The 27,007-nt window shown below is 45.9% G+C and overlaps 1 protein-coding gene across 3 annotated transcripts in view; it reads right to left on the reverse strand.

Moving 5' to 3' along the window:
- The window catches only part of CORO6 (coronin 6), a 224,112-nt gene that overhangs the window by 135,886 nt on the left and 61,219 nt on the right, over nt 1-27,007 (reverse strand). For all 3 annotated transcript variants that reach the window (XM_069226256.1, XM_069226258.1, XM_069226257.1), the window contains exon 3: nt 7,680-7,802. In XM_069226256.1, coding sequence (XP_069082357.1) covers nt 7,680-7,802 — 123 coding nt within the window. The remainder of the gene's footprint in view (nt 1-7,679; nt 7,803-27,007) is intronic.

Genomic DNA, 27,007 nt, shown 5'->3' on the forward strand with positions numbered 1-27,007 from the left:
TCCCTTTTCAATGGTCACACTTTTATATCATCACAAATTTGCCAATAATTAAACATTCTGGGATTTCTAGTCTCTGTTACATAAAAACTAAATTACATTGAACCTCATCAAACCTAGTAAACACTGCAGTGCAAGAGTCTCTCTATTGTTTTTTAAAGCACTCATATGTCCCAGCTTCTAATTTGTTGTATTTGTTTTATAATTATGGTTCTTTACCTGGCTATGTGCCTTCTTGTCGGTTTGACTTGGCCATGGTATTGTCATCAATTCTTTATGAACCCAAATCTATTAATACTAGGATTATCCCCCTAGTGACTTCCACTAAGTCCATTACAGGTCTCAGGAACTTAGGGGGTCATTCTAACCCTGGCGGTCCAAGACCGCCAGGGCTAAAATGACGGGGGCACCGCCAACAGGCTGGCGGTGCCCCGCTGGGCATTCTGACCGCGGCGGTTCGGCCGCGGTCAGAAGTGGAAAACCGGCGGTCTCCCGCCGGTTTTCCGCTGCCCAAATGAATCCTCCATGGCGGCGCAGCTTTCTGACACCCCATACCGCCATCCTGTTCCTGGCGGTTCTCCCGCCAGGAACAGGATGGCGGTATGGGGTGTCGCGGGGCCCCTGGGGGCCCCTGCAGTGCCCATGCCAATGGCATGGCATGGGCACTGCAGGGGCCCCCGTAAGAGGGCCCCAAAAATAATTTCAGTGTCTGCTCTGCAATTCTGAGCCGGCATCCTCGTGGGAAGGGTGTTTTGCACTGGGCTGGCGGGCAGCCTTTTGGCGGTCGCCCGCCAGCCCAGTGCAAAACCCAAAATACCCTCAGCGGTCTTTCGACCGCGGAGCGGTATTTTGGAGGGGGAAGTCTGGCGGGCGGCCTCCGCCGCCCGCCAGACTTAGAATCACCCCGTTAGTCTCCTGTCCTGAAACTGTTTTAAATATATGGGGTCAGGATAAAGATACCCTACATCCAAGCCCTTATGGGGTTTTGTCACAATACCACTATGCTCCAGCAGGATCGCAGTAAAAACAAATTGTTGCCTCCAAGTCAAATGACACCCGGGGTGAGCCAGGGCCTGGGGGACAATTAAAATATATATTGGGGAGGGGCATGTCAGGGGCCCGTCTAACCGTGTCGAGTGTGGCCATGGGTATCGCATCCTCCAGGACACAAGATGACTATGAAAGGGAAGGGGGCACATGCCCTCACTTCCCGAGCCGATTATGGCCCTAAGGACCTCGTCTGTCAGTGCCAGGCATACTATTGAAAGGGAAAGGGGTGCATGGCCCACTCTCCCTGAGCCAATTACGACCCTATGGCCCAGGGACCCGCTTAATTATTAAAAGATATGTAGGATCGTATCCCACCTCCCTGAACCTCTTAAGGACCCAGGGACCCCATCCCCTGACACCAGCTCCACTGTGGTGTCAAAGGAGCCCACCTCCATGACACATTTTTCATACCTGCAAGAGCATGGGCAGGGAAAAGTTGTCTGCTACCGCACGGTGGAAGCAGACATTTATTTCCCTGACAACAGTCTTGGGGGCAGGGAAACTCAGACTCCTCCTGCCCCGTGAGATCTGCGATAAATCCCTGCTTCCAGGCCACAGCAATGTCCGCTCTTGCTCCACCCATGACAGGTGCATGTTGGGAGCCGGCAGGACCGCAGAGGCTCTGGGCCTCCCTCGAGGCCCCCAATGTTGTATTGTGGGTGCCCATGATGGACACCGGGGCACCAACATTAGGCCCCGGAGGATGGGTCCTCTAGGCCAAAAAAGCTCAGGGAGGTGGGCCACACACCTCTCTCCCCTTAAAAAAAGGCCCTGAGGGATGGGGTCCCCTGGGCCGGTAAGGACTAGGGAGAGGGGCTGAGCTATGCTTCCCTCCCCGTTAAAAAATAAAATAGACCTGGGGATGGTGTCCCCAAGGTCCAGAAAGGCTCAGGAAGATAGGCCTCACATTTCCTCCCAATAAAAAAAGAAAACAGTTCTGGGGGTGGGATCCCCGGGGCCCCTAGAGGCTCGAGGAGGGGGCTTGCATGCCCCTCCCCCTTGATAAATGAGTACGGCCCAGGGTATGCAGTTCCGGAGACCTGTAAAGGTAGAGGGAGGAAGGCCGCATGACCTTTCCTCAATAATAATTTAAAAGGTTGTCCCAGGTGAGCACCAGAACACCAAAATAAAAAAAATGAATATTAAATGATTGTCAGAAGCCGCTCATATATTATTCACTGCTCCTTGAAGGAGTGCCCCATAATACCGTGTGAGAGTACTTGAAACTTTTTTTTAAGCTTGATGATGACTCTAGTAGGGGTAGGGGCCCACCAAATGTTTATTTTTTGTGTTGCAGGGGGCTGCAGGGAGTGCAGCAGCCCCCAAGCAACATAAAAAAAAAAAAAACAGCAAGTCTCCTGGGTCAGTGAATCCATGACACCAGAAGAACTTACCATAGTTTTCAAAAACACCGCTTGCTGGAACTATACTATTCAGCTGGTGTGAAAGGCCCTCTTGTCAATGCTTGTTTTCTTTGTTACTGCTTTTACAAATCATTACTTTTGTGGGAGCTTCCAGGCCCTTGCCAATTTAAGGAAGGTTAGGTAAAAACATCTCAAAAGGCACGGATTGCTGCAGTAGTCCCTGGTATTGTAGGGCAGTGTGCTTTGCACGGATATGCTTCTTTTGTCCCTTTGTGCTCCTTTTGATTCCCTACTCTCTTCCTCGTTTTTCTCTCACTCCTCTCTCTCTCTCACTTTCACTCTCCCCCCTTTTTCTCTCCCCCGCCTCTGCTGCCCATGTGGCCCCACCCCCTTTTTTGCAGCCCCACCCTCTTTTTGTGCTGTTTTTTGCCCCCACTCCTGCCTCCCAGCTGTCCTCTCCTCCCCCCCACCTCCCTACTTAATGGAGGCTGCGCGCAGCAGACGCGCCCCTGGCATGCCAAAGGCAAGCCAGTCTGCGCCCGTCCACACCTGGACCGCGCCCAACGCCTGAACCCCTGGCTCCCTTCCCCCCACCACCGCCACGCACATCTTCACTACGATGCCACCACCCTCCGAGCCCTCTACACCGGCTGCTCTCCCACCTGCCTTCAAGCCTCCCCGCAGACCACCCGTGGACCCTTCTGCTGCCGGAACTGCACCTTCACCAGCCTCCACGCCAACGACCCACCCACCAAGGCAGGACGCAACCATCTCATATGTATCCTCCTCAACACCCGCTCCATCCACAAGCATGCAGTAGAGCTAAGGAATCTACTCAACTCAGCCTCCCCAGACGTCACCTTCCTGTCCGAGACCTGGATGAACCCCTCCTCAGCGCTTGACATCGCCATAGCCATCCCAACGGCTACAAGATCACCTGCAAGGACCGCTCCAACAAACCATGAGGAGGCATCCCCATCATCCACAAGAAGACCCTCAGGATCACGACCAGCACTAAAGACACCCTCAGCACCGTCGAACACCTGCACTTCCAGATCCACGCTGACCCAAACACCACCCTCCAAAGGACCCTCATCTACAGGCCCCTCGGCCCCTCGGCCCCCGACAGCAGTTCAGCGGCTACATCACCGACGTCATCAGCACGCACGCTCTCGCATCCACTGACTACATACTCCTCGCGGACCTAAACTTCCACCTCGAGGACACCAATGACAACAACACCCCCACCCTGCTGGACAACCTCTCCAACCTCGGCCTCAAACAGCTCATCACGACACTGACCCACTCTGCAGGACACACACTCGACCCTATTTTCTCTGCCAGCAATCACGTCACCTTCAGCCACACCACCGAACTCCACTGGACAGACCACCGCTGCATCCACTTCTCCTTTAAGAAACCCACAACACACCACCGCCCACAAAGGATCCCCCACCACAGTTGGAACAAGGTCATCGAAGACCAACTTATCGCGACCCTCTCCAGGAACCCACCCATCGACACCACCGACACTGATGCAGATGCCCGCAACTTCAGGTAATGGGTCGATACCTGTGCCAATACTCTCGCCCCAATCAAGAATCCCTCCAACAGATGCACCGACAGAAAGGCCTTCTGGTTTACTGCCAACCTCCACGAATCTAAGCAAACCTGCCCAAGGCTCGAAAGAAAGTGGCGCCAAGATCAGACTCTGCACAACCACACAGCCTTCAAAAACGCCATCCGCAGACACCACCAACTCATCCGAGCCGCCAAGAGAACCACCTTCAAAGACCGAATTAACAACAACGCACACAGCCACAAGGAGCTCTTCAACGTCATGAAGGAACTCTCCAATCCCAGCTCCAACGCCAACGACATCCCCACATCCCAAGACCTTTGTGGCTCCCTAGCCTCCTACTTCCACAGCAGGACTGCAGACATCCACAACAGCTTCAGCACCTAGACCCCCCCCGGCAACCACCAACACCACAGATTCACCTCCGACCAACCTCTTGCTCTCCTCTACCCCCGTCAACAACAATGACACCATCGAAATCATGAACACCATCCACTCTGGCTCTCCATCTGACCCCTGCCCTCACCACATCCTCAACAAAGCAAGCACAGTCATCGTGCCTTAACTACGGAAGATCATCAACAGCTCCTTCGAGTCCGCCACCTTCGCGGAGAGCTGGAAACACGCCGAGATCAACACCCTCCTCAAAAAACCGAAGGCGGACCCAAAAGACCTCAAGAACTTCCGGCCTATCTCCCTGCTCCTCTTCCCGGCAAAAGTCATCGAGAAGGCTGTCAACAGACAACTAACCTGCTTCCTCGAGGAGAACTGCACCCTGGACCCTTCCCAATCTGGATTCCGCAGCAACCACAGTACCGAAACTGCCCTCATCGCCACCACCGACGACATCAGAACCAGACTGGACAAAGGCGAAACCGCGGCTCTCATCCTCCTGGACCTCTCGGATGTGTTCGACACTGTCTGCCACCACACCCTACGCTCACGCCTCAGCAATGCAGGAATCCGCATCAGAGCCCTGGACTGTGTTACCTTCTATCACACAGGTAGAACCCGGACAGTCCACCTCTCCCCATTCCGTTCGGAGGCCACCAAAATCATCTGAGGCGTACCCCAGGGTTCGTCCCTCAGCCCGACCCTCTTCAACGTCTACATGGCCCCGCTTGCTAACATCGCCCAATCCCACAACCTCAACATCATCTCATACGCCGACGACACCGAGCTGATCCTCTCCCTCACCAAGGACTCCGCCAAGGCTAACCACGAAGGAATGAAGGCCATAGGCGAATGAATGAAGAGCAGCTGCCTCAAACTCAATTCTGACAAGACGGAAGTCCTCATCTTTGGCTCCACCCCTTCCGCATGGGATGACTCCTGGTGGCCTGCCACTCCCGGAGATGCTCCGACTCCCACCGACCATGCACGCAACCTAGGATTCATCTTGGACTCCTCATTATCCATGACCCAACAAGTCAACGCCATCTCCTCCTCCTGCTTCAACACCCTCCGCATGCTCCAAAAGATCTACAAATGGATACCCACCAAAACCAGAAGAACAGTCACCCAAGCCCTCGTAAGCAGCAAACTGGATTACGGCAATGCCCTCTACGCAAGAACCACAGCCAAACTCCAGAAGAGGCTGCAACGCATCCAGAACACCTCTGCACGCCTCACCCTGGACATCCCCCACCACTGCCACATTGAAGACCACCTGGGAAACCTGCACTGGCTCCCAGTCAACAAGAGAATCACATTCAAACTCCTCACCCATGCTCACAAAGCACTGCACAACACAGGACCAGAATGCCTCAACAGATGGCTCTCCTTCTACACTATGACCCAACATCTCCAATCCGCCGACCTCACCCTCGCAACCGTCCCACCCGTCCGCAGAACTACAACTAGGGGTAGATCATTCTCGCACATCGCCGCCAAAACGTGGAACACTCTTCCCACCCATCTGTGCCAGACCAATGACCTCCTTACCTTCAGGAAACTTCTCAAGACCTGGCTGTTCAAGCAGTAGCAGCACCTCCCCACCCTCCTTTACCCCCCACCCCCCAAGCACCTTGAAACCCTCATGGGTGAGTACAGCGCTTTACAAATTCCTGATTGATTGATTGACTGATTTTGAAAGAACATAATGCTGTCACTGACAGTAAAGTTAGTCAGTGGCTGAAGTGTGCTCACCCACTGCCCCATGATGTATTCTGTAGTGGGCAGAAGAAAATGTATGTATAACTGTATTAAAAGCAAAAGGTCTTGGCTAACAGCAAACTTAAAAATGATATACCTGACAAGCCACCCATAACAGACTAGTGATAACAATATAGGTAGTGTAGTCAGTACGACTGTACATGAATGAAACCTCCACAGATATAATTCGATCTCTACCCATAAGACCGACAATCTCTTTCAGAACCACTTAGATCATCTTCAGTCCACATTTCATATACTTGATGGTTGCAGCGCATCTGGAGGAATAACACAAACCGGCAACAAGTTTGTCATTGTACTCGGTTAATCAGAACACTTAAAATGTCAGATAATTAGGAGCCTTGCATATTTAGTGGATTACTTAGCATTGTGGACTGTGACGTCATCTACCAGCTTCAGTAGCTGACACTAATCACAGCGCACGGCCTTACTGCTTTATTTGTGTTGAGTATTGCTTTGTCTTTGTTAGTTGTGTTTTTAGGTGTGATTTGTCGAAGTACGACCATTACATTCATGTATCAGTTGTGTCGTAATTTTATGAATCTGTGTAAGTTCTGAGTTCTCGGTGTATGAGCGCTGGGTGTGTGACTGACAATGTCTTCAGAGCTGGGCTTCCCCTGTGTCTCTCCTAAAACACAACTTGAAACTGAACAGAAATATAGAAAGTGAATAGAAATTAATCTATACCTGCTGAGAGGAACAGAATATGTCAATAATAACCCATGCTTCTGATAAGCTAGCTGAAAGTTAAGTATTTACTAAGTTACCATAACTTTGAATTTCCTTAAAACTGATGCTGCTAGGCAACATCAAATGAAACCACGTTATAAATCTGCTTTTTTATTCAAGACTTTCTGCTCGCGGGCATGCGTGTGTAGTGGCCAGTCTGTTCCCATGAGGCCCGGTGAAGAGCAAGTTCCTTCGTGATTGGCTGCACGTTGGCTCCGAGCAAGCACGGCAGTCCCTATTCATGGCCCTCACTTAGCCATTTCGCCATCCTCTTAGTGTGCCCAGGTATATTTAGCACAAAGTGTTGTCTCATGCCCGGAGAGACCAACTCAAGCACTGGCACGTCACCTCGTGCTAAAGATAGTCTGGCTTTCCCCCCGCTGCCGAGAGGCCCAGTCGGGCCCATCCTGCCTGGAAACGCAGCATCCTCCTTGGCAGGCTTAGGTCTCCCTCCCTCGTTCGGCCTCTCACATTCACCTTCGCTTCTCCTCAGGCGCTGACCCAGTGCCAAGCAGTTATTTCGAATCCCACAATGTAAAGACGTGATGTGACGTTTGAGCATAACGCGCCATGGCGCAAAGCAACATAAAATAACATCACATTGCATAGCATTTGTTACGGTGGATTCCCGTGAACTATAGTACAGAATAACATAAACATGGCATAGAATGTAAAACATTGCCCGATACGTAATGTAGCATAGCTAAGTGAAACAAACAGAAGATAATGCCATACAGAGAAACAGCATGCTACCAACCTCGAACCGGGCCCGAAGCGGCACCTACCATGACTGTTGTGTCATCTGAGGCGCTCGCAATGACGTTGTCATTGTGTGGGCACCAGTCGATGTCGAGCACTGGAGCCGTGTGCCCACTGACCATGGGGTAGTTCTTATCCACGCGCCCGGTCTGTAGGGGAAGAAGGAAAGGTTATCAGAAAATAGGTCGATGAGTGAGCTATATAACATTAAGATCGCACGGGATTTGGAACACAAAGGACATATGCAGCAGTTTGATCTTAGGCCAATCACACGGTGTCAGGGGGATCATTATTCCCGAGGCCTAGCGCACTTTCAGGACCCTGCACTCATGCTATCGCATTTTTTAATAGAATTTAAAGCAAAGCTGCCCTTTTTTTTATTAATGAAGAGGATGCAAACAATGCAAGGGCAAGTAAAGGGCACTAGATGCTGGCTCTATTGTGTTTCCTTTGTCCCTGCAACCCTTTTTGAAAAACTTTGGAATTGGTCGGTGTCTTATGATGGGACTTGCTTCATTTTGTTGACCCAGGACCCACATACAAATTCTAACATGCCTGCCCAACTGAAAAGTGCCTCTGAAAGGACTTGCAGAGGTCAGTCAAAAGCTCAAAATATGGCTGTCTTACAATGTCTCTAAGGTGTGACAACTGCCTCCTTCCACCCATAACTGAGTTTGCAAATAGCTCAAGACAATGTTCAGCCACCTTTCCTGAAGTCTATGATTGCAAGTGGTGGGTCAGTGAGAGGAAGATGGAGTGGCGATTACTATTACACATATAGGTCTTCTGTGGCACTTCCAGGGTGGAGGAGTCCCATTCTTATCTCGAGTCCCATGACTGAGGCTGTGAAGTAGAAATGGAGCATCAGGAATTTCCTGATCCCTGTGGTACCCATGACCTTGTAGGTAAGATGGCGGTGGAAACAGCAAAGTGAAGCTAGAATTTACTCAATGAGAATTGGTGGTTTGAAGTCTGCAGGCCCAAAATGGCCGCAGTTTATTTTCTTGAAGGTGAGTGACTACTAGAAAGAACTATTGCATCATGGAACTTTCCTGACAGATATATATTTATCGGAGCATGAATGCCTCAAAGACTCCAGTTATCAAATATTTTAGATCATGAGGTAAATAAAGGACGCCTGGCTTCCTACGTTTTTGCCCTGCATTGGGCTACAGCAGTGCTTAGTTTGAGCTGGTGGTTGCCGGCAGGTATTTTCACTCATCAGACATTTCTTGAGCAAGCAAGAAAGGCAACACACACACAAACAGGAAAGGAGGAGGAAGAAAAAGAGATAAGGCGGTAACAAGAGGAGAAAGCAGGGAAAAACAAGAGTGAGATCAAGGCGTGTCTGGCAGTGGAATATAGAGGCCTGAGGTGGATTCCTTGGTACTTGGTTCACTGTCATTTAAAAGTGCTAATGGCTTCCAAGCAACGCTTTGGGCAATGGCGCTCAATATTTTACAAATTAAGCCTGCCGGACAGGTGGCGGTAAGTGGAGGCTCCTTGTGGCACAATAATGTTTAGATTACTTACCAGTAATCTTTATTACGCCGATTCCTCACCCGGGTACTTACTACATGCAGTAGGGAGGCAGTGCCTCCTCACTGCATTTAATAAGGAATTAGACGTGGAATGCTGTATGAGGAGGTAATGGTGCCTTACATGCTGGGCCAAAGTGAAACAGGCCAGTCTATGCTAATGTAGATCACTATTGGTGTGATGTGGATTCTGGTCTGGCCATGTTGTTTTGCACCAGGGATGCTGCAACATGGAACTTGCACGACTGCTGTGTTTTTATACCGCCGGTAAGTGTGAAACCTGGTGACTTACTAACTGTTGCAATGTGTACACCGCCCTGGCGATGGTACTTTACATGCTGCTCTGGAAACAACAAGCAGTTCAGAGGTGACTTTGTCCCTTCCATGAAGCATGGACGCATTACCTGTGTCCTTCCACTGCTCTTTATTGCAAGTGATATTTTTTATTTTTAGGTAAGCACTCTCCCTCGTGTATTTCTCCCCTCTTTGTTTTCCTCCCCAAGTCCCTGTTCATCTGCTTGCCCCCAGCGTCTCCCTCCCTCTCTGGTCTGTCTGTTCACCCACTGACCCTTTTTCCCACCCTAATTTGTGCGTCTGCTTCCCCCCAGCCCCTCCCTCCCTCCTTTACCTCCCTTTTGCCCTCCATGTTGCCTCGGGGGAGGAATTTTTTTTTTTTTTTTAAGTGCTATGATGCGGTCAGCCCTATACTTGTGCTATACTTGTTTTTATTCCTCCCCGAAACTACATTGTTGCCTTCCACCCTCACTCCTTCTCTATTGCCTTGGGGAAGCACTTTAAAAAAGGTACTACGATTCGGCCACGTCATAGCGATTTTTAATTACTTTTAGCCATGCTGCACACTGCTGTATAACATGGCTACAAAACATTGACAAAGCCATTAAGTCTACTAGGACCGCTTGGCTTTGTCATGCTTGTTGTAAATGTGCCACCTTGATTTGGGCTCGGGCTCATCAGACTCCGTGTTTATGTTCTGACTGATGCTGAAGGACACAGGACGCTGTGCCAGTGAATGCTACTAGTGCACTGTACTACTGCCAAAGCTCTTGGCTTCGGCCATAGGTGGACTCTGTAGCTCGCTTCACCACATTCCATGGCACGGTAACCAACTTCTGTCGAGAGATTCAATGTCTACGGCAGGCATCACTACACGCTGTGTCCAAACAAAGACAATTCTGTGGCACACTTCACCAAGTTATATGGCCTAGAAAGGTTAACCAAAATACTAAGCAAAGTTTAATAGATTTGATTCACATTCAATGGCAAAGCTTATTACATTGTTTGAAAAAAGTCACAAGACTAAGAGTCTGATGTAGACTTTGGGGGACCACGTAACAGAATAGGGGCAGTTAAGGTAAGGACATCAGGCCACCTGCCCTATTTAGAGCAGACGGTCTGATTTGTTTTTTTCTGTCCATCCCTGTCAAGAAAAGTCTGGCGGTGATGTCGGGCAGCCATGGAGAGGGAAAAAACATAATGACCCACACCTCCTGGGAGAAAATCACAGGTTATCAGGATCGTTAGCGTTTCATCTTCCAGAAACAAAGTCCTGTTTTGGGAGTTTGCTTACGAAAGTCAAAACAAATTCATGAAAGGTCGCCTGATAGACAGTGGCCGTCAAGCAAACTTCTGAAGATTCACCGTGATCGTGGTTCCCCTGAATGCACAGATATTACCACTCGGCCAACATTGAGCTCTAAATTTGGCAGGTGGTAGTCCATTAGGATGGTGTAATGTCCTGCCTGACCCTGATGGATGGGCAAGAACCAGCAAACTCTAATTCAATCCTGAGGAAATGTATATCGCATACCTGCAGTTTGTTATTATTATTTTTTTAAAACAAAATTGAAGACTAGGGGCCATATGTATCATTAATTCCAATAGTGATTACCAAATTGTAATTTTTTGCGAATCGCAATTAAGTAATCGCTATTGGAATGTATGAAACTCCAGGAGTTTCATATAGCGATTCGCAAGGGCTCGCAAATGGACCTACCTCATTATTATTCATGAGGTAGGTCGCAATTTGTGACCCATTGCGAATGGCTACAATCACTGGGATTGTGGCCTGCTGGGCTCAGCAGATCTCCATATCTGTGACTGCTTATAAATAAAGCAATCTTTTTAAAAAAAAATCAGCCTGTTTTCCTTAAAGGACATGGGATTTGTTTAAAAAAGGAAAATGAAAAGTTTTCTTTTCATTTTTTTGATTTTTTTAAGAGTAGGCAGTGGTCCGGGGGATCACTGCCTGTCTTAAAAAATGTTTACGCATGCATTCACATGTGAATGGGTTAGCACCAATTTGAAATTGGTGTTAACTGCAATTATTTTGCGACCGCATTCACAGTCACAAAACAATCATACATACCTCTGCGATTCGATATTAGGAAGGGAAGACCTTGACATGCCCCTTCCTAATACCGAATCGGAATGTAGTCGCAAATCCAATTTGCGATTCGGTAACAAGTTACTGAATCGCAAATTGGACTTGATACATACCAAAATGCATTTTTGCGATCAATGTTTGGTACATCTGGCCCCAAATCACAAGAGCATCACAGTAACATACAAGAAAGCATATTGAGTAAGAACAAACAGTAATAGCACACACCAAATAGAACAAGGGAAGAATACTAACACTGCATTTCATGAGTCTTGGTAGTATGAAACCCACATTCTTTGGTGCGCTGTATTAAATTATGTGGCAAGGATAACAAAATTATGTGACAACATATCAAGCTCGGTTACACGGTTTATAAACTTTGAATGCATAACTTAAATTTAATGGCAAATCTTACAAAAGTTTTAACAAGTGTATTAAATTCATTCACAAGGCTTATTTATTTCTTTGACACAGTTTCTAAAATTATGTCACAGAGCATACCAAAAGGTGTGATAAGGTTTAGCAACGTTTGTGAAAAATGTTTACTAAATTCTCTGAAAAAGGTACTAAGGGCTAGATGTATGACCCAGAGTTTTGCGACTCACAATTTGCGTCTCATCTACGAGTCGCAAATTGCGAGTCGAGTACAACAGTGTACTTCACACTGTTTGTGATTCCGAATGGTGTCGCAAATGACATACCTAATTAATATTCATGAGGTAGGTGGCAATTTGCGACCCCATTGGGAGTGGCTGCACTCACAGGGATGATGGCCTGCTGGGGACAGCAGACCATCATGTCTGTGACTGCTTTTAAATAAAGCAGTTTTTTTTTTTTTTTTTAAATTTTTTAACATTTAACATTTCAAAAATATATATTTTTTTTTTTGTTCATTTTTTCAGCGCAGGCAGTGGTCCTTGGGGTCCCCTTCCCCTTTGCGAATGGGTTAGCACCAATTTGAAATTGGTGCTAACTGCGATTGTTTTGTGACCGCATTCACGGTCACAAAACAGTCCTACATTGCACTGCAACTCGCAATTAGGAAGGGAACGCCCCTTCCTAATTGCACCTCGCAAACCTATTTTGCGATTTGGTAAATAGATTACCCAATCGTAAAATAGGGTCTGTACATACCAAAATGCTTTTTTCTTGTCGCAAACGGCCAATTTCTGCAAATCGGGCAGTTACCGACAAGAAAAAAGCTACATACATGTGGCCCTAAATTCTGTGACGTATCTGACTAAATCTTTAGACATACCTTGATAAATGTTATGCCAAGTTGTCATACATTTTATACTAAGCCTAACAAAATTTCTTGAAAAGAACTGCCAAATTAACGCAAAGCTTCTTTAATTATGAGACAGGGCTTAACAAATCCCATGGCATGGTTTACTAAACACAGTAATGAATTCTGTGGTCGAGCTCATTACCATCTGCAGAAAAGCTACTAAATACAGCCAAGGCTTTTTCTAAGTTCCGTTGCAAAATCATGTAACTAGAGTTTCCTAATTTTGTAACTGGATTTGCCAAATTTCTAAACTTTACTACAAAGATTTCATGCGTCAATTTCAATTCAATTTCAATTTTTATTATCAAGGACGGTTCATTAAAACCTTTACACCATCAAAGATCTATAACAGAACAATTAAATAATATATTTGCGAAAAATGCCATAAAATGCAATCATGTCATTGAATATGTGTAAAAAATACAAAATGACTATGCATGACTATACATTCAAAAATATATATATATTAAAATAATGTTCGTGAGTACAGTTATCCAGGAAGATTCAAGGTGTCGGTGCATATTTCAGTACGGTGAGTTCAGTAAGTTTCTTATTCTAGCCTCGAAAATTCCCAGGAATTTTACCACCATGGTGTTGAGCAGTGTGTTTACTGGGTTGAGTGCGCAATAACAGCTTGCCTGCACGTCCTTACCACTGCCTGGTTAAAGGCACCTGGAAACAAAATTCTGCGCTCTGGTAGAACTGATTGACAGAGCCAAAGGATGTGCGTTAATGTTTCCTTTTCTGCACCGCAGAGCCTTCAGCTTTTCTTTGCTGGTTTTATCCAAGGAGGAAGTTGGTCCAATGTTGGCTGGATGCCTAAGCGAAAGTGCATTCACTTGAGTTTAAGATGATGTTGAAAACCCAGATCGAAGGATGTTTGTGGCTTTAAAAGGACACAGGAGTTTATAATTTGCCAGGCATGGGCAGATTTGGCAAGCTTCTCGTTGTCTTCTTGCATGGGGAGAAGTCTGGCAGATATATTAAGGATCCTCTTAAATTCAGCAGATGATGGCCTTGCTCTCCACAATTCAGAGGCCTGAAGTGACTGCGCTGAGACTGAAACTAAATTTTGAGCTTTATTTTGGCTGATTAATTTCAAGCAAGGCACCGGCGGTTAGTGTTTTGTCCTCCACTATTCTGAATCTGTGGCACGTTTTAAAACAAGCATTTGCAATGCAACGGCTCTCGCGTTTGCTCATGTTAGAGCTGATAGCGTTGTAAACTCCTAACCCGACTTTTCACCTATCAGGCAAAAGTGCATTTATATACGTAACCCGAAAAAGTGCAATTAACTATGTAAAGCACTCGACTTCTGCCAAGCGAGATCGCGCTCGTAAATTAGAGAAAAAGAAGTCCACGAGCCGATGGAAAACAGCGAGCCTCGCATTTTTTCTGTACTTGGTCGCTGCGCTCGAGGAGGGCTAGCCACCAGTAAATGCATGATGTATGCGTGCCTTCGACTAATGAAAGCAAGCAGATTTTATTAGGGAAGCCCAAGAACCAATAAAAAATACTGACGTGACGTTGACAGGGCTCCGAGCCCTTTTCTGAACACTAAAGAGTCTTGCTGCGATATGCATGCGCGAGCGCATTCAACGCAGGCTCGACCCTAAAAAGGAATACTTCATGGCAAACAATTGTTTTATCAGGCCAACCTCTAGACGTAGCTGGACCTGAGATGTATAGCTAGGAAGCTTGTGGACAGACCAGTAAGCTTTCAAAATTAGCAGTTCCAGCAGCCATGCCACTTTTGTGCCTATCATTATTTCGCACCCATAAGCAGTAGATTGAAGTAGTTCTGCCTCTACTACCATATGCAATGGACCCAAAATAGGACCTTCTAAAGATTTCAACAGGGTGTTAAATCTGAAAGGATAGATAAAGGGCTTTGGACTTCATTAAATCCATGTGTGCAGCAAAGTTGCCTTTTGAGTTGAAAATTATTCCAAGTTATTTGTAGTTTGATTCAACTGACAGTCTAGCACTACCCGTAAGTCAAGCTCCAGAAATTTACTTTTACTTGCTGAATTTCACCACTTATGTTTTTTTATAAATAATTTCTAGTTTATGGCATTTGGTAAAACTTGAAAGGGCATCTACGAGGCCTACAGGGGTCATGACCATCAAAAGAAGGTCATCTGCATATAGCATGTGCGAGAGTGGACGACCCCTGAATTTAGGTGGATGGGCACTTATGCAATCCAGTTCTATGAATAGACTTGACAGATAAAGATTAAAAAGTAGGGGGGCAAGCACACATCCTTGTTTCAATCAGAGTTTAGAGCCGTTGTCCAATTTAACATGCAGCCAAGTTTCAGTGTACAAGAGTTGAACAGCCCTCAGGATTTTGAGAGGTATCTCAAGAGAGGCAAGACTTTCCCAGAGTAAGTTATGTGGGACCCTATCAAATGCTGCCATGAAGTCAATGAAACAGGTATATAAAGTAAGTTTTGATGCAAAAGCTTTCTCAATACAGAGCGCCAGGGCAGTATTGCTTGATAGGCTTCCCTGACCGGAGCTCAATCCAGCTTGTTTTCATTGAATGAGTGCCAAACTATTTGCCCATTCTTGCAGGTCTTGCAGCACTACTGTTGCATAGTGCCTGGCATCCATATCAAGCAGGGCTAGGAGGCAGTAGTTTGCTGGGTCAACTCTATCACCCCCTTTAATAATTGGATGGCTTATTGATCAGCACCAGGAGTCCAGAACTGCTTGATGGAAGTTCACAGCTCTAAAAAGTGTGCAAAAATATAAGCATGTTAAGAGTGGGGGTTGGGTGGCTGAGATAAGGGACGAGGCATGCAGGAGACATACCACAGGGGAAGCCATTCACGAGGCCTTTGCCGCCTACTATGAACAAGTATATTACTCCATGACAGCCCACACATATGCGGATTGCATGCAACTCCTTGGAGACCTTCCGCTGGTGGAGCTCCGAGCAGAAGACAGGGAGGCACTGGACCAGGACATAACAGTAGAGGAGGTGCAGAGGGCAATCATGGAGACACGGTCAGGGAAGGCGGTGGGACCTAATGGTCTGCAGGTAGATATGGCAAATATTGTAGCTCCGCATATGTTGGCGATGTTTCGAGCAGCCAGGGTGGAGGGTACATTGCCAAAGAATCAAAGAATAGTAACCACTGTAGTATTACATAAGGATGGCAAGCCACGCACCGAGTATGGCACATACCAACCCATATCACTGTAGAACCTTGAGGTGTTGGCTAAATACTGGTGAATAGGTTCAGAGGTAATGAGCAACTTAATCCATTGTGACCAAACAGGTTTCATGCCTCATAGGAACACCAGACTGAATCTGAGGTGCCTGTATGGAATCTTGCATACAAAGGGTGCCCCAGGGGCAGAGGGAGCAGCATTACTAGCACTTGAAGCAAAAATGGCCTTTGACAGTATCGAATGGACATATCTTTGCACAGTTCTAAATAGATTGGGCTTTGGCCTTCAATTTTGTGCATGGATCCAACTGTTATACAGGGGTCCACAAGAGTGTGTGAGGGTCAACGGGGTGACATCCCACTCCTTTGCCTTACACAGGGGCACAAGACATGGCTGGCCTCGGTCCCAGTAGTTGTTTGCCCTGGTGCTGGAGCCGCTGGCCACCTGGGTGGGTAGGACCCTCTCGTATGGGGTATTCCAGAAGGGGGATGGTGGGAGGCTAGAATATCCCTATATGTAGACAATGTCCTCCAATATGTCACTAAACCCTGTCGCTCAGTAGATAGATTGCTGCACATCTTCTATCTCTTTGGAACATACTCTGGATAGCAAATAAACAGGGAGAAATCCAGAGTTTACCCTCTAACAGAAGGTGAATTGAGCATGCCGGTGAGACATGTAGCTTCGCTGGTAGTGGAGGGATTCCCCTATTTGGGAATATATATGCAACAAGAAATCCAGAGGAATTTCTCAGGTGGAACCTATATCCACAAAATGATCGCCTCCGCAAAGATGTGTTGCACTGGTGGAGGCTACCGCTTTCGCTGAAGGGATGAGCTGCTCTTTTTAAAATGATGTCCTTACTTCACCTACTATACTGTATGTGCTCCAGAATACACCGTTAAAAGTACCGCCAACCTTCTTTGCTCATGTCAATAGGAAATTACATACTCTTCTGTGGGATAGGGGCAGCCCCCGCACAGCTCTGGATAAGCTACAGAGAGGGGTGTTCAAAGGGGGTCTAGCAGTACCAAACATCCAAGCATACTACTGGGTGACCCAGCTGGTCCCGGTGGACGAATGGGCAGTTGCTGACAGGGAGGACCCTGCCTACATGGTGGACCAAGCTGCCATAGGAGAAGGAGGTCACCTCTCAGTGCCACACGCAGACAGTGGTGAGAGTGTGGAGGGAGGCCACTAAATTCTTAGGATGGGAGAGTAGGTTAACAGAAGTGACCGCTCTCTGGAATAACACCCAACTCAGATAACTCCATAGTTTGAAGGGACTCTGTCGTTGGGGCCTAATAGGTATTGACCATCTGAGGAACATTTGGAGGAATGGGGTGCTGATTTATCCCGAGGTCCTGCGGAAAGTATATATAATGGGCGCGTCTGTTGCTTTCCAATACCTTCAACTGGGACACGCGCTAAAGAGACATGTACAGGTAGGCGACCAGCTTCTGGAGTCGTCTCCGCTGGAGGATCGGTTGCTTTTGGAGCCAATGCTGGAAAAGGCAATCTCCCTGACTTATAAAAAAAGTATAAGTAACTCCCCCGACCCTTGGCAAACTCTGCGGGAGGCTTGGGAGGGCAACCTAGGAGCAATAGAGGAGAAAGGCTGGCAGGAGGCCTTCCAGAGTCCAAGGGAAGTGGCAATTCGTGTTCGGTTTCACCTAATACAACTTAGAATTCTTCACAGATCATATTACTCCGGATCTCTACTGCATCACATTGGCCGCGGCGAGTCTTCTTTGTGTAAGAGGGGATGTGGCATGGTGTGCTCATTTTTTCATATCCTGTGGAGCTGCCCGGCCATACAGGAGTTCTGGCAGCAAGTGGTTTGCAGAATGACCCTGGTGTTGGGCCTTGTGGTTCCCCTGGAGGCCAGATGGCTAATACGAACACGTAGCTGGGGAAGAAAAGTGGCTGCAATATCAGAGGTTGTGGCTAATGCTGGTGGCAGGAGTAGCCAAAAGAGATATAGCGAAAGCATGGGGAGCGGCCAAGCCTCCGGAGATTCAGGTCTGGGAAAATAACTTGGACTGGTGCCAGCATGCAGAGCAGGTGATTTGTTTGAGCCATGGCTATAACAAAATCTGGTCGAAATGGGAAGATTATAGAAGCAGGTAATGGAATTGGGCTGAAGGTGAGGACTAGGTAGGCTTCAGCGTGAACCTACCATCCTTAACTGCAATTGAGGGGTAATTAATGTTATGTGCATTGTAGACTTGAGGGACTGACTACGTCCCGACTGATGATCCTATACTAATGATGCATTGCTATTTGTTGTGTATGTACGAGGGCCAAGAATGATTTTCAGCAGAAGCTTGGAGTTAATTGTTATGTGGTGCGCAACTGTTTATACCTATAAAAAGAAGTTAAAAAAAGAGTTGGGGTGCCAGCTCTCCGGTGGATTTAGTAACCCGCTTATTATTATCATGCTGTGGTGCCTTCCCAATTCATGCTTCCCTCATGTCTGCCAATGCCAGGCAGAGCGAAGACCAGTCGGTCTTTGTTAGTGCACTTGCTTGCTGCATTTCTGCTGGGATCTCCTGGCTTAATCGAGAATGGCCGATTGAGTGTCTTTTTGCACCTGGCCTTCATACACTGAGCAGCTGGTTTTCAGCACAAAGATTTAGAGTGGATATTTCCTTTCTTGCTTCTTATATCTTTCCTTTTATCATCTTCATTTTATATAGTAAATAAAAATCTAAATACGAAAACAGCGCAGCTCACGCACACATATACGTTTGATTTTTGATGCAAAGAGCAGCATTTGCCTACAAACTCACTTAACCTTTTTTTACATACATCAGTTAAAAACTCACAAAGTACCTTTTTTTCCTTTCCACCAATACCATAATGTGCTGCATTCCCTCACACTGCTCACCCCATTCTCCTACCTCCTACTTTTGCACGTGCATGTCCATCTCCTATTGTACTTCTCTTATATTTCTTAGCAAACGCTGGACATCCCTTCCACCATTCTAAATGTGTGAAATGTTCACAAAAATAAAATTCATCCTCTTTATAATTATAAACTGTTTTTGCTTTTCTCACACACACCTTGCACGTTTACCCCTTCCAGTTCTGAGATCCTATTTACACACAGAGTCAACTGTGCAAAAGCTTTTGCAATGTTGCTAGCCTGGTCCAAAACATGATTATCAGAGGCCTATAAGGTCTCCAGGAGTTTCTATTCTTTACATTCACCACGAGTTGATCACATAACTTTCCTCAAAAGTTCCATAGTGGCATGCAGAAGGCAGTCCTTTAACAGGAGGAATAACCTAAGAGGCGCTTTCAGTCCCTGGCACCTTGTATGAAACACAATGCTTAGCTTAGTGATACAGTACGTCTTGCATCTTTGACAGTGGCTCTATATATAAATAACTATTAGCATGATAACAGAAACAAATATTGAGACAAAGGGCCAGATGTAGCAAGCAGTTTTGCCCATTCTGTGTCTATGGGAAAATGTGTTCGTACATATGGCCCAAAGTTATTTAAAGAAATCTCGTTCCACTTAAGGAAATCTAATCCTGTTTTAGGCTCCCTATGCTGTCATTTGCTGCACAGATACCGGCCTGGAATTCATGAATGATAGCATAGAGAGTCACTCAAAAGAAGCCCAACAAGGCGGTATTCTTCTGCTTTTAAAATAAGTACAGAGAGGAAACACACAATGTATTGTCTGTTTTTATCTGTATACATCAGTAAACACTGAAACCTGGGAGTCTTACATATAGTCAGTGTAACTCCCCTTGACCAGTTGAAGAGAACAATTGAACATATAGAATTGGGGTTTAGTGCTGTCTGCCCAAGGGTTTTTAATCGTCCCAAACACTACTAGCTTTGGGGTCATACACCCAGAGTGCTGCCTCTTTACACCGTGATTCAGGCCAATGGCTCGTTTTCACAAGTGTACTTCAACGCTGGTCTTTACGATACCTGGGTTTTTTAACGTGATAGTGTTAGGGGAAGTAGATGGAACGTCCTCATATGGTTCTTCTCCTTGACAGAGGGAAGAAAAGAGTTAAGCTAGAATGTTGCTTTCCCCCCACCTGTTGAACTTGCATGTAGGCTGTTTGAATGTTCTCTTTCCTAACAATTCTAACAATTATATGAAGACCCAGTGAATTGCATTGCTAAGCACGCACTTTTCTACTATTGTTGTAAAGATGATACTCAGATTCTGGTGGACCTCAACTGCACTACTGTACTGTGAGCTGAAAATACTATTCTACAGGAGATTTCACTTTCTCACTCCGTACATCATTCAAATGCTCTCTTACTTTTTCTCTTTCCATTGTTTATTCCTAACAGCCCCATGCACCACGAACCCGCCAACATGAATGTCGAAAACTCAAAATCACATGTTGCAAATGACTGAAGTTGAGTTTTCAGCCTGTGGGTGTGGAATGCTGTTGCTCTTCATTGCATTATTACAAAGGGTACAATGGGCACAGGAAAGCCACAAGGGCGTCCATTTCCTCAGTGTCCTCAAATAGCTTGTGCGTTTTAAATGCCAGTAAATCCAAATTCCACTGTGCTTTATTACGTCTTTGGTCATTAAGACAGCATACAAAACATGAGGGGCCATATGTACGAACACTTTTTCCCATAGACACAGAATGGGTAAAAACCTTTGCTACATCTGGCCCTAAAATACTAACTGAGATACTCAAAGAGCAAAATAAACTAAAGAAGAGGAGAAAAATTGATAAGGCCATATGCCAACAAGTCTAAGATGAGAGGGATGTCAAAAAGGAAGCAGATGTGGCTAAGGAAGATATAGAAACTGTCAACTAAAAGATGCTAAAACAATTGTCAAAGTTCACACCTTAGTAGCCATTCTTTTGTGACATTCCAGTCTTTTCAGCTCACTGGCATTTAGTTATGTCATTGCATTATGGTGCACAGTTAATGGATTAGACTGTGACTACAGAGTGAGTACGAGTGTCCAGTGGTAAGGCAGAAGGAGAATGGACAGAAATGAAATAAAATATGAGATTGGGTTGGGCTCCGTTTTTGCCCTCTCTCAAAGAGCTTCACTTGATCTTAAAGCAAGTTATGACAGTACAGTAAGGTAATGAGTAACATCTAACATCACCCTCAACAATTCAACAAATGTCATTACACAAAGACTTTATGTATTGAGTATTCATGTTTCTGAGACCAGGCTTCCTGGAATTGTAGCTCAGTGTACACTGATCTACAGGATATTTTTTTCCTTTTCCTTTCAAAAAATGTATTTCATGTCAGGAGGATAGTAGGAATCTGGATCCTTAGTGATGCTGGAATCCACAGAAGAAAGCAACATTTTTGTTGTATATAATTTTGAACTTTTGCTGGCTTCCTCTCAGCCCTATGGTGCCCCAAGACTTCTCAAACTTTCTTAAGCATGCGTCAGATGGTGGACATTGCAGCTTCTAGATGGAATACTATTTTGTATCCCACTAAACCAAGAGGATGGCTCAATGCCAACAGTACTGGTCGTAAAAGAGTGAGAAGGCAAGTCCTCATGAGCACAATGGAGCCCCTCCAGTGCAAAATGCCCCTAACCGTAGGGGGCATCTATGACACAGCCAGCATAGGAGAATTTGGGGTGGCCCGCTCCATGTTTTTCAGTAGAGCCCATAAGTTTTAGCTGCACCACTGTAGGCTCCTTCCATAGCCCAGGATTGAAAGCAGTTTAGAAAGCAGTTCACACAACTTCAGAGAATGTATGGCCTCCCTATTGGTCTATGCATTAAGTTACCTCACTGAGAGCACCTCCAGATTTCTCAGCTAACTGCTAACAGACTGGAAAGAGAATCGCTGAAAGGGAATGAGCTAGATAAGGGCAAGGAGCTCTCAGCAGGAGACTGCAGTCTTGCACAAAGTTCAAGTAATTCAGTCAATGTTTCAAACCTCTGGGTCTTGGCAGTGCTTCTCTACCGCAAGACCCCACCGTACACAAGATACCAACCACACACTGTCGGCACAGATGCAGTCCCAGTAATTTAAAAGACTGAGGCGCTGTTACAAATTTCAGTTACTCCTCTTCAAAAACATAAAAGAAATAAGTACAGTACTAGAGGGCGAATTTGCTCACACAATGACTTTCCCATATCTTTCTTCAAATAATCACCATTACTATTCTCACAGAAGAGACAGACTTGTTAGCAGTGTCTGCTGAGAAGTGAGGGATGGAGTGAGCCTGGAGTCTGAACGCCACATCAACCTGCCTCAGGCAGCTCTAAGAAAGGCTGATTGGCAGTATGAGAACCACGGATGGAGGAATGTAATCTTCAGGGCCCACGATACAGGCATCTTTCACGTGGAACTAAATCCACTTCTAAATTTTTCCAAGTACCTCAACATGATTAAAATCAAAATATACACTACAAGAAAAGTCACACACTCCATTTGTGCACTCTATGTGCAGGTCCCTAGGGGATCTCAAGCCCACCCAGCTTTGACAGAAAGAGCCCATTGCTCCTGAAGTCACTCAACTCAAGGAATAACAATTGATTTTGGAATCAGAAAGAATTGGTTGGCGTCTGACTTCACCCTAGACATGTTTAGGGAGTGTTGGGAGTCACTTTCAGGTTTATAACGACCTCCTCAATCCCATTTCAAATACCACATTATCACATTTTTCTGTGACATGCTTATGATCTACAGACCATGAGCACTACAGCAATTCACACATTAGAACTTTGAACCCTGGCAGTATTAATCTGTTCATGACATCTATCAATTGGCTCTCTGTTGAAGAACAATCAGTCTTCCAGACTGCCTGCCTACTCAACTGGGACACCCCTCATGGCTCTTTGAAATCCCAGGCAGAAAAAACTACCCATCACAGCAGCAGACCTTTGAACAGTGAAAGCAGCGTGTGTCTGGAAAGAACTGGGTTCAGGCAGCAGTAAACAGGAAAACAGTCAATTTATGGATGCGCACAAACTATGAAACTTCTAGCCCATCTTCCCGACTTCCTATACTGAAAAAATCAGGAAGCGAATCGTGGCTGCCTCTCATGCCTAGTGCCCCAGGAAACTCGTGGAACAATAGTCCAGGTGACCATAAGCAGCAAGACACAAGAGCATTCTAGGCAGTGCGAGCACTCAGCATGCTATGAGAATGATGCTCCTGGAAGGAGTTGGCCTGCAACGCAAGAAGCACTCCTTTACCTCTTGAACACAGGCAAACTTTGCTACGATTTTGTAACATTTTTGCACTTTCCTCCTAACAACCTATCTGGCTGATGAACCCCTTTTTTTGGCATTACTTCTCATGGTCATCTCTGGATTTTCTTGCTCACAACCTCTCTGCTCAATAAACATCACCTGTTGACTTCCTTCTCACAGCATCTCCAGGTGTCAATCATATGTTTAAACCTGGAATGCCTGTCACCTGAACCTACAATATCAACAGCACTCTGACTTCTGAAGGGGTCAAGACTGCAACATAACAAAAGAATAAACACATCTGAAAGGGTATTATTGAAAAGGAATAGTCTGGAGAGTCCGGCATGGGCTAGTTAGATGCGCACAGTAGGCAGCAAACAGACTGAAAAATAGATATGGACAAAATAGTTATAGCAAAACCATGAACTCTGGACAATCTCAAATTCTCCAAAATTGTCAAATCTGCCCTCTTTAATGCCACGTTCAAGCCCTGAGGTGCTAAACCGCTTTCTACTCAGGTTCAGATACCTATCACCAGCAGTTTAAAATAGTGGTAAATGCTGCACTCAATGTGTTTTTTATCACATAACATAAGAAGTGGCCAGGCTGGTTTGAGATACGGGCTAACATAAGTTGACACTGGTGTGAACAAAGTAATAAATACAATGCAAAGGGATAGGTCGACTATAGATGTGCCAAGTACGTATCCACATACCAACCTATATGGGGTCTAACATATTATTGCATCACTCGTAGGAGCTACAAAGGGACAACTGACAGGCCTTAGTGTAGGCAGGTGGGTCAAGGCACATATTGGTCCACTCTCAGCGAGTAGGGAAGGCATTGTGCCATTTCCGATAGCAGCTGGATCCAAAAAATGGGGACTTCAGCAGGATACCGACTCTGTCTTGCAAGGAAGGACTATGTCCAGATATGCATGGAGTCCACATTCAGAACAAGTGCTGATACTTTTATTGTAGGATGGCCAGTAGAGAGGCTCTGGAGACAGGGATGGATCAAAGTGCAACATGGCTTCCCTGCTTTGCATACTGGGCTGAAAGGAGGATTCTCTTGGCAATGGGTCCGAAGTATACAAGAGGTGAGAAAGTACTCTAAGGTAGAATGTACTCTCTATCCTGATTCAGAAATTGGCAGCATCCCTGTTGTAGCTGTAGAAGTCAAAAAGTACCTTCCGCAAAGGCAGAGAAGCAAGGAAGATGCTGTGTCTCCCCAGTCACCCAAACTGATTTACTTAAGTGAAAGACAGCTGATTCACGTTGAAGTGAGCCAATCAAGGGGGTGCATAGTTACAATTAGCACCCAAGGTTCACAGTCATATCAGGCAGCTGAGCCTTCTATGTTTAGCTCACCTCTGTGCCAAATATGGTCATTGTGAGGCCAACACATCTCAGTAGTAGTCTTTGCACTCTGTAAAAATGGGATACAACTGTTGACTTCCCTTCTTCTGACATCTAGTCATTACTATACGAGTGATTAGCTAACCGAGGCACGCGGGAAGGCATTCCCGAAGTATGTCGCTAACAGGAAAACCCTGACTGGAGTACTGCATTAGTGACATGGGGTCATTTTGTAGTCTAATTCATGCTTATGGTCTGACACTAGCCTATGATAGCTGTTTTGTGGACTATCTGTGGCCAGAAAAAACATAGAGATATTGTAGAATGTAGTATAACCCTCATACTTTCGATGAGGCACTGATGCATACCTGGGTAGCTTAGCAAGCGGATACTCTGTCTGATGTGCACATTGGAAAGAATGTGGGCTTATAAAGTGGCCAATGTGGAAAGAGTTTAGTTGTTGTGCATGAGGTTCGAAGAGTGAGTTTGGGTCTTGTGCATAAGGTTTGAAGAGTAAATATGGGTGTTCTGCTTGTTGTTCGAAAGGTGAGTTTGGGTGTTGTGCATGACTTTAGAGGGTGAGTATAAGTGTTTTGCATGAAGTTCGGAGGGTGAGTTAGGGTGCTGTACATGAGGTTCGATGGGTGCAGTTGGGTGTTGTGCATGAGGTTCAGAGGGTGAGTTTGAGTGTTCTGAATGAAGTTCAGAGGATGAGTGTGGGTGTTGTGCATAAGGTTCGAAGGGTGCGTTTGGGTGTGGTGCATGAGGTTTGGAGTATGAGTTTGGGTGTTGTGCATGAAATTCAGAGAGTGCTCTAATCATATCACGGTGAATGTGTTGCTGTACTTGAGCATGGAGTGAAGCAGAGATGTAAGAGCGACAGAGTTACATTTGAGTGCACTTACCATCTTAAATCTCTTGCCCGAATCTTCAGAGCCAGCAATGTACATCACCATCGTACACCATATCAAAGCACAATATGGCACTGCCAGCCTATGTCTCGCTGCATTTTGGTCGTAACTAGTCAGAAAAAAAGCAAAAACAGTTCTGTGGACTCAGCAGTACTCCTTTCCTCCTTGCAGCCTGTCTACCTTGTGATAACTGTATGTCTAAAGGAGTGAGGCCTGATGCATAATGATGTCCCATCTAACGATGGGCGGGTGCAACAAAGACATAAAACATTACATCGATCTGAACTCATGTGCTGAAATGTGTAAGGGCCGGGCTTGCTGGATGAGCATGCAGGTGGTCAGAAGATCAGAACCTGAGATGAACAAAACAGGAAAACCCAAGAAGGAAAAAATGACCCCTGTAGCAGCGTTTTCCTTGGCCTCCATTCAGGGCCATTGTTTGGTACTATGAGATCATGGTTATTGTAAGAAAAATATCCTAACACAACTTCTGCTGTCCATCAGCCCCTGAGATTAAATGACCACAACAAACTACTCCCCCCTTCACAGACTATCACAGCTCCCTCGTCCAGTGTCACCCTTCCACTGCTAAACTGACTTTTACCAGCTCAGTATGTGACACTTCATGAGAAAGCGAGATCAGTGTTTGGAAACGCTAGTTTTGGACACACCGCGCACAAAAGAAAGTGAACTGCCCCTACAGCAAATAATGGGTGTAATTTCTGCCCACATCACTGGCACTCATTTTAGTAACCTATAAAGGATAAAACAAACCTGCAAATTCACATGGTGCAACTTTGTCACAGAATGCTTGCTCTTTTCACAAGATCCCTTGAATAAAGAGTCAAGATGAACTGAAAGCCCCTGCACATAGTGGGTTTCCAGGTCTCTGCAGGAAGCTCTGGACAGCCAATGTCCATCATGGGTTTTGCAACTTCCCAGGAACACCGGTGGCAGTCTCATAAGCTTTTGTTCGTGTAGTTGGTAGGAGGGAGTCTTTAGGCTGTTCTGGGCTCTAAGCCCCCATCCCCTATCCTCACCCCTGCCAGCTCCAAGGGCCATCCACGACATGAAGGGCTGTGATGAGCTTAAAGCCTCACACCATATCAAAGGCTCCCTGTCCCAACTTGTACAGTAAAAAAGTTTGCACGGTTGGCAGGGCTATGAAAAGCTGTAGAATGTGGCTTCTGGACTGCAGTTTATGATAGATCTCTGCAGTAGGTGATAATTGAACTGAAATATCTTACCAGACTAGCATAATGAAGATGAGGGGCACTGCAGAAATATGGTCATGAATCTATCTTTTAGGTAATTACGCAATGAAGGCTAGAATGCAATCATTTTCAAATTATTCAACATTTGAGGAAATAAATAGGACTTCTTATTTTCTTATTTCCTGTTGTAGGGTATTATTTAAATACTATCATAAGATACAGGCTTTAAATGTACAAAATCTATATGTCTTCTTGATTGCAAATTGAAAAAAACAATTTGTTATGGTAG

The sequence above is a fragment of the Pleurodeles waltl genome, chromosome 3_1 (genome assembly GCF_031143425.1).
Source record: "Pleurodeles waltl isolate 20211129_DDA chromosome 3_1, aPleWal1.hap1.20221129, whole genome shotgun sequence".
Taxonomy (NCBI): Eukaryota; Metazoa; Chordata; class Amphibia; order Caudata; family Salamandridae; genus Pleurodeles; species Pleurodeles waltl.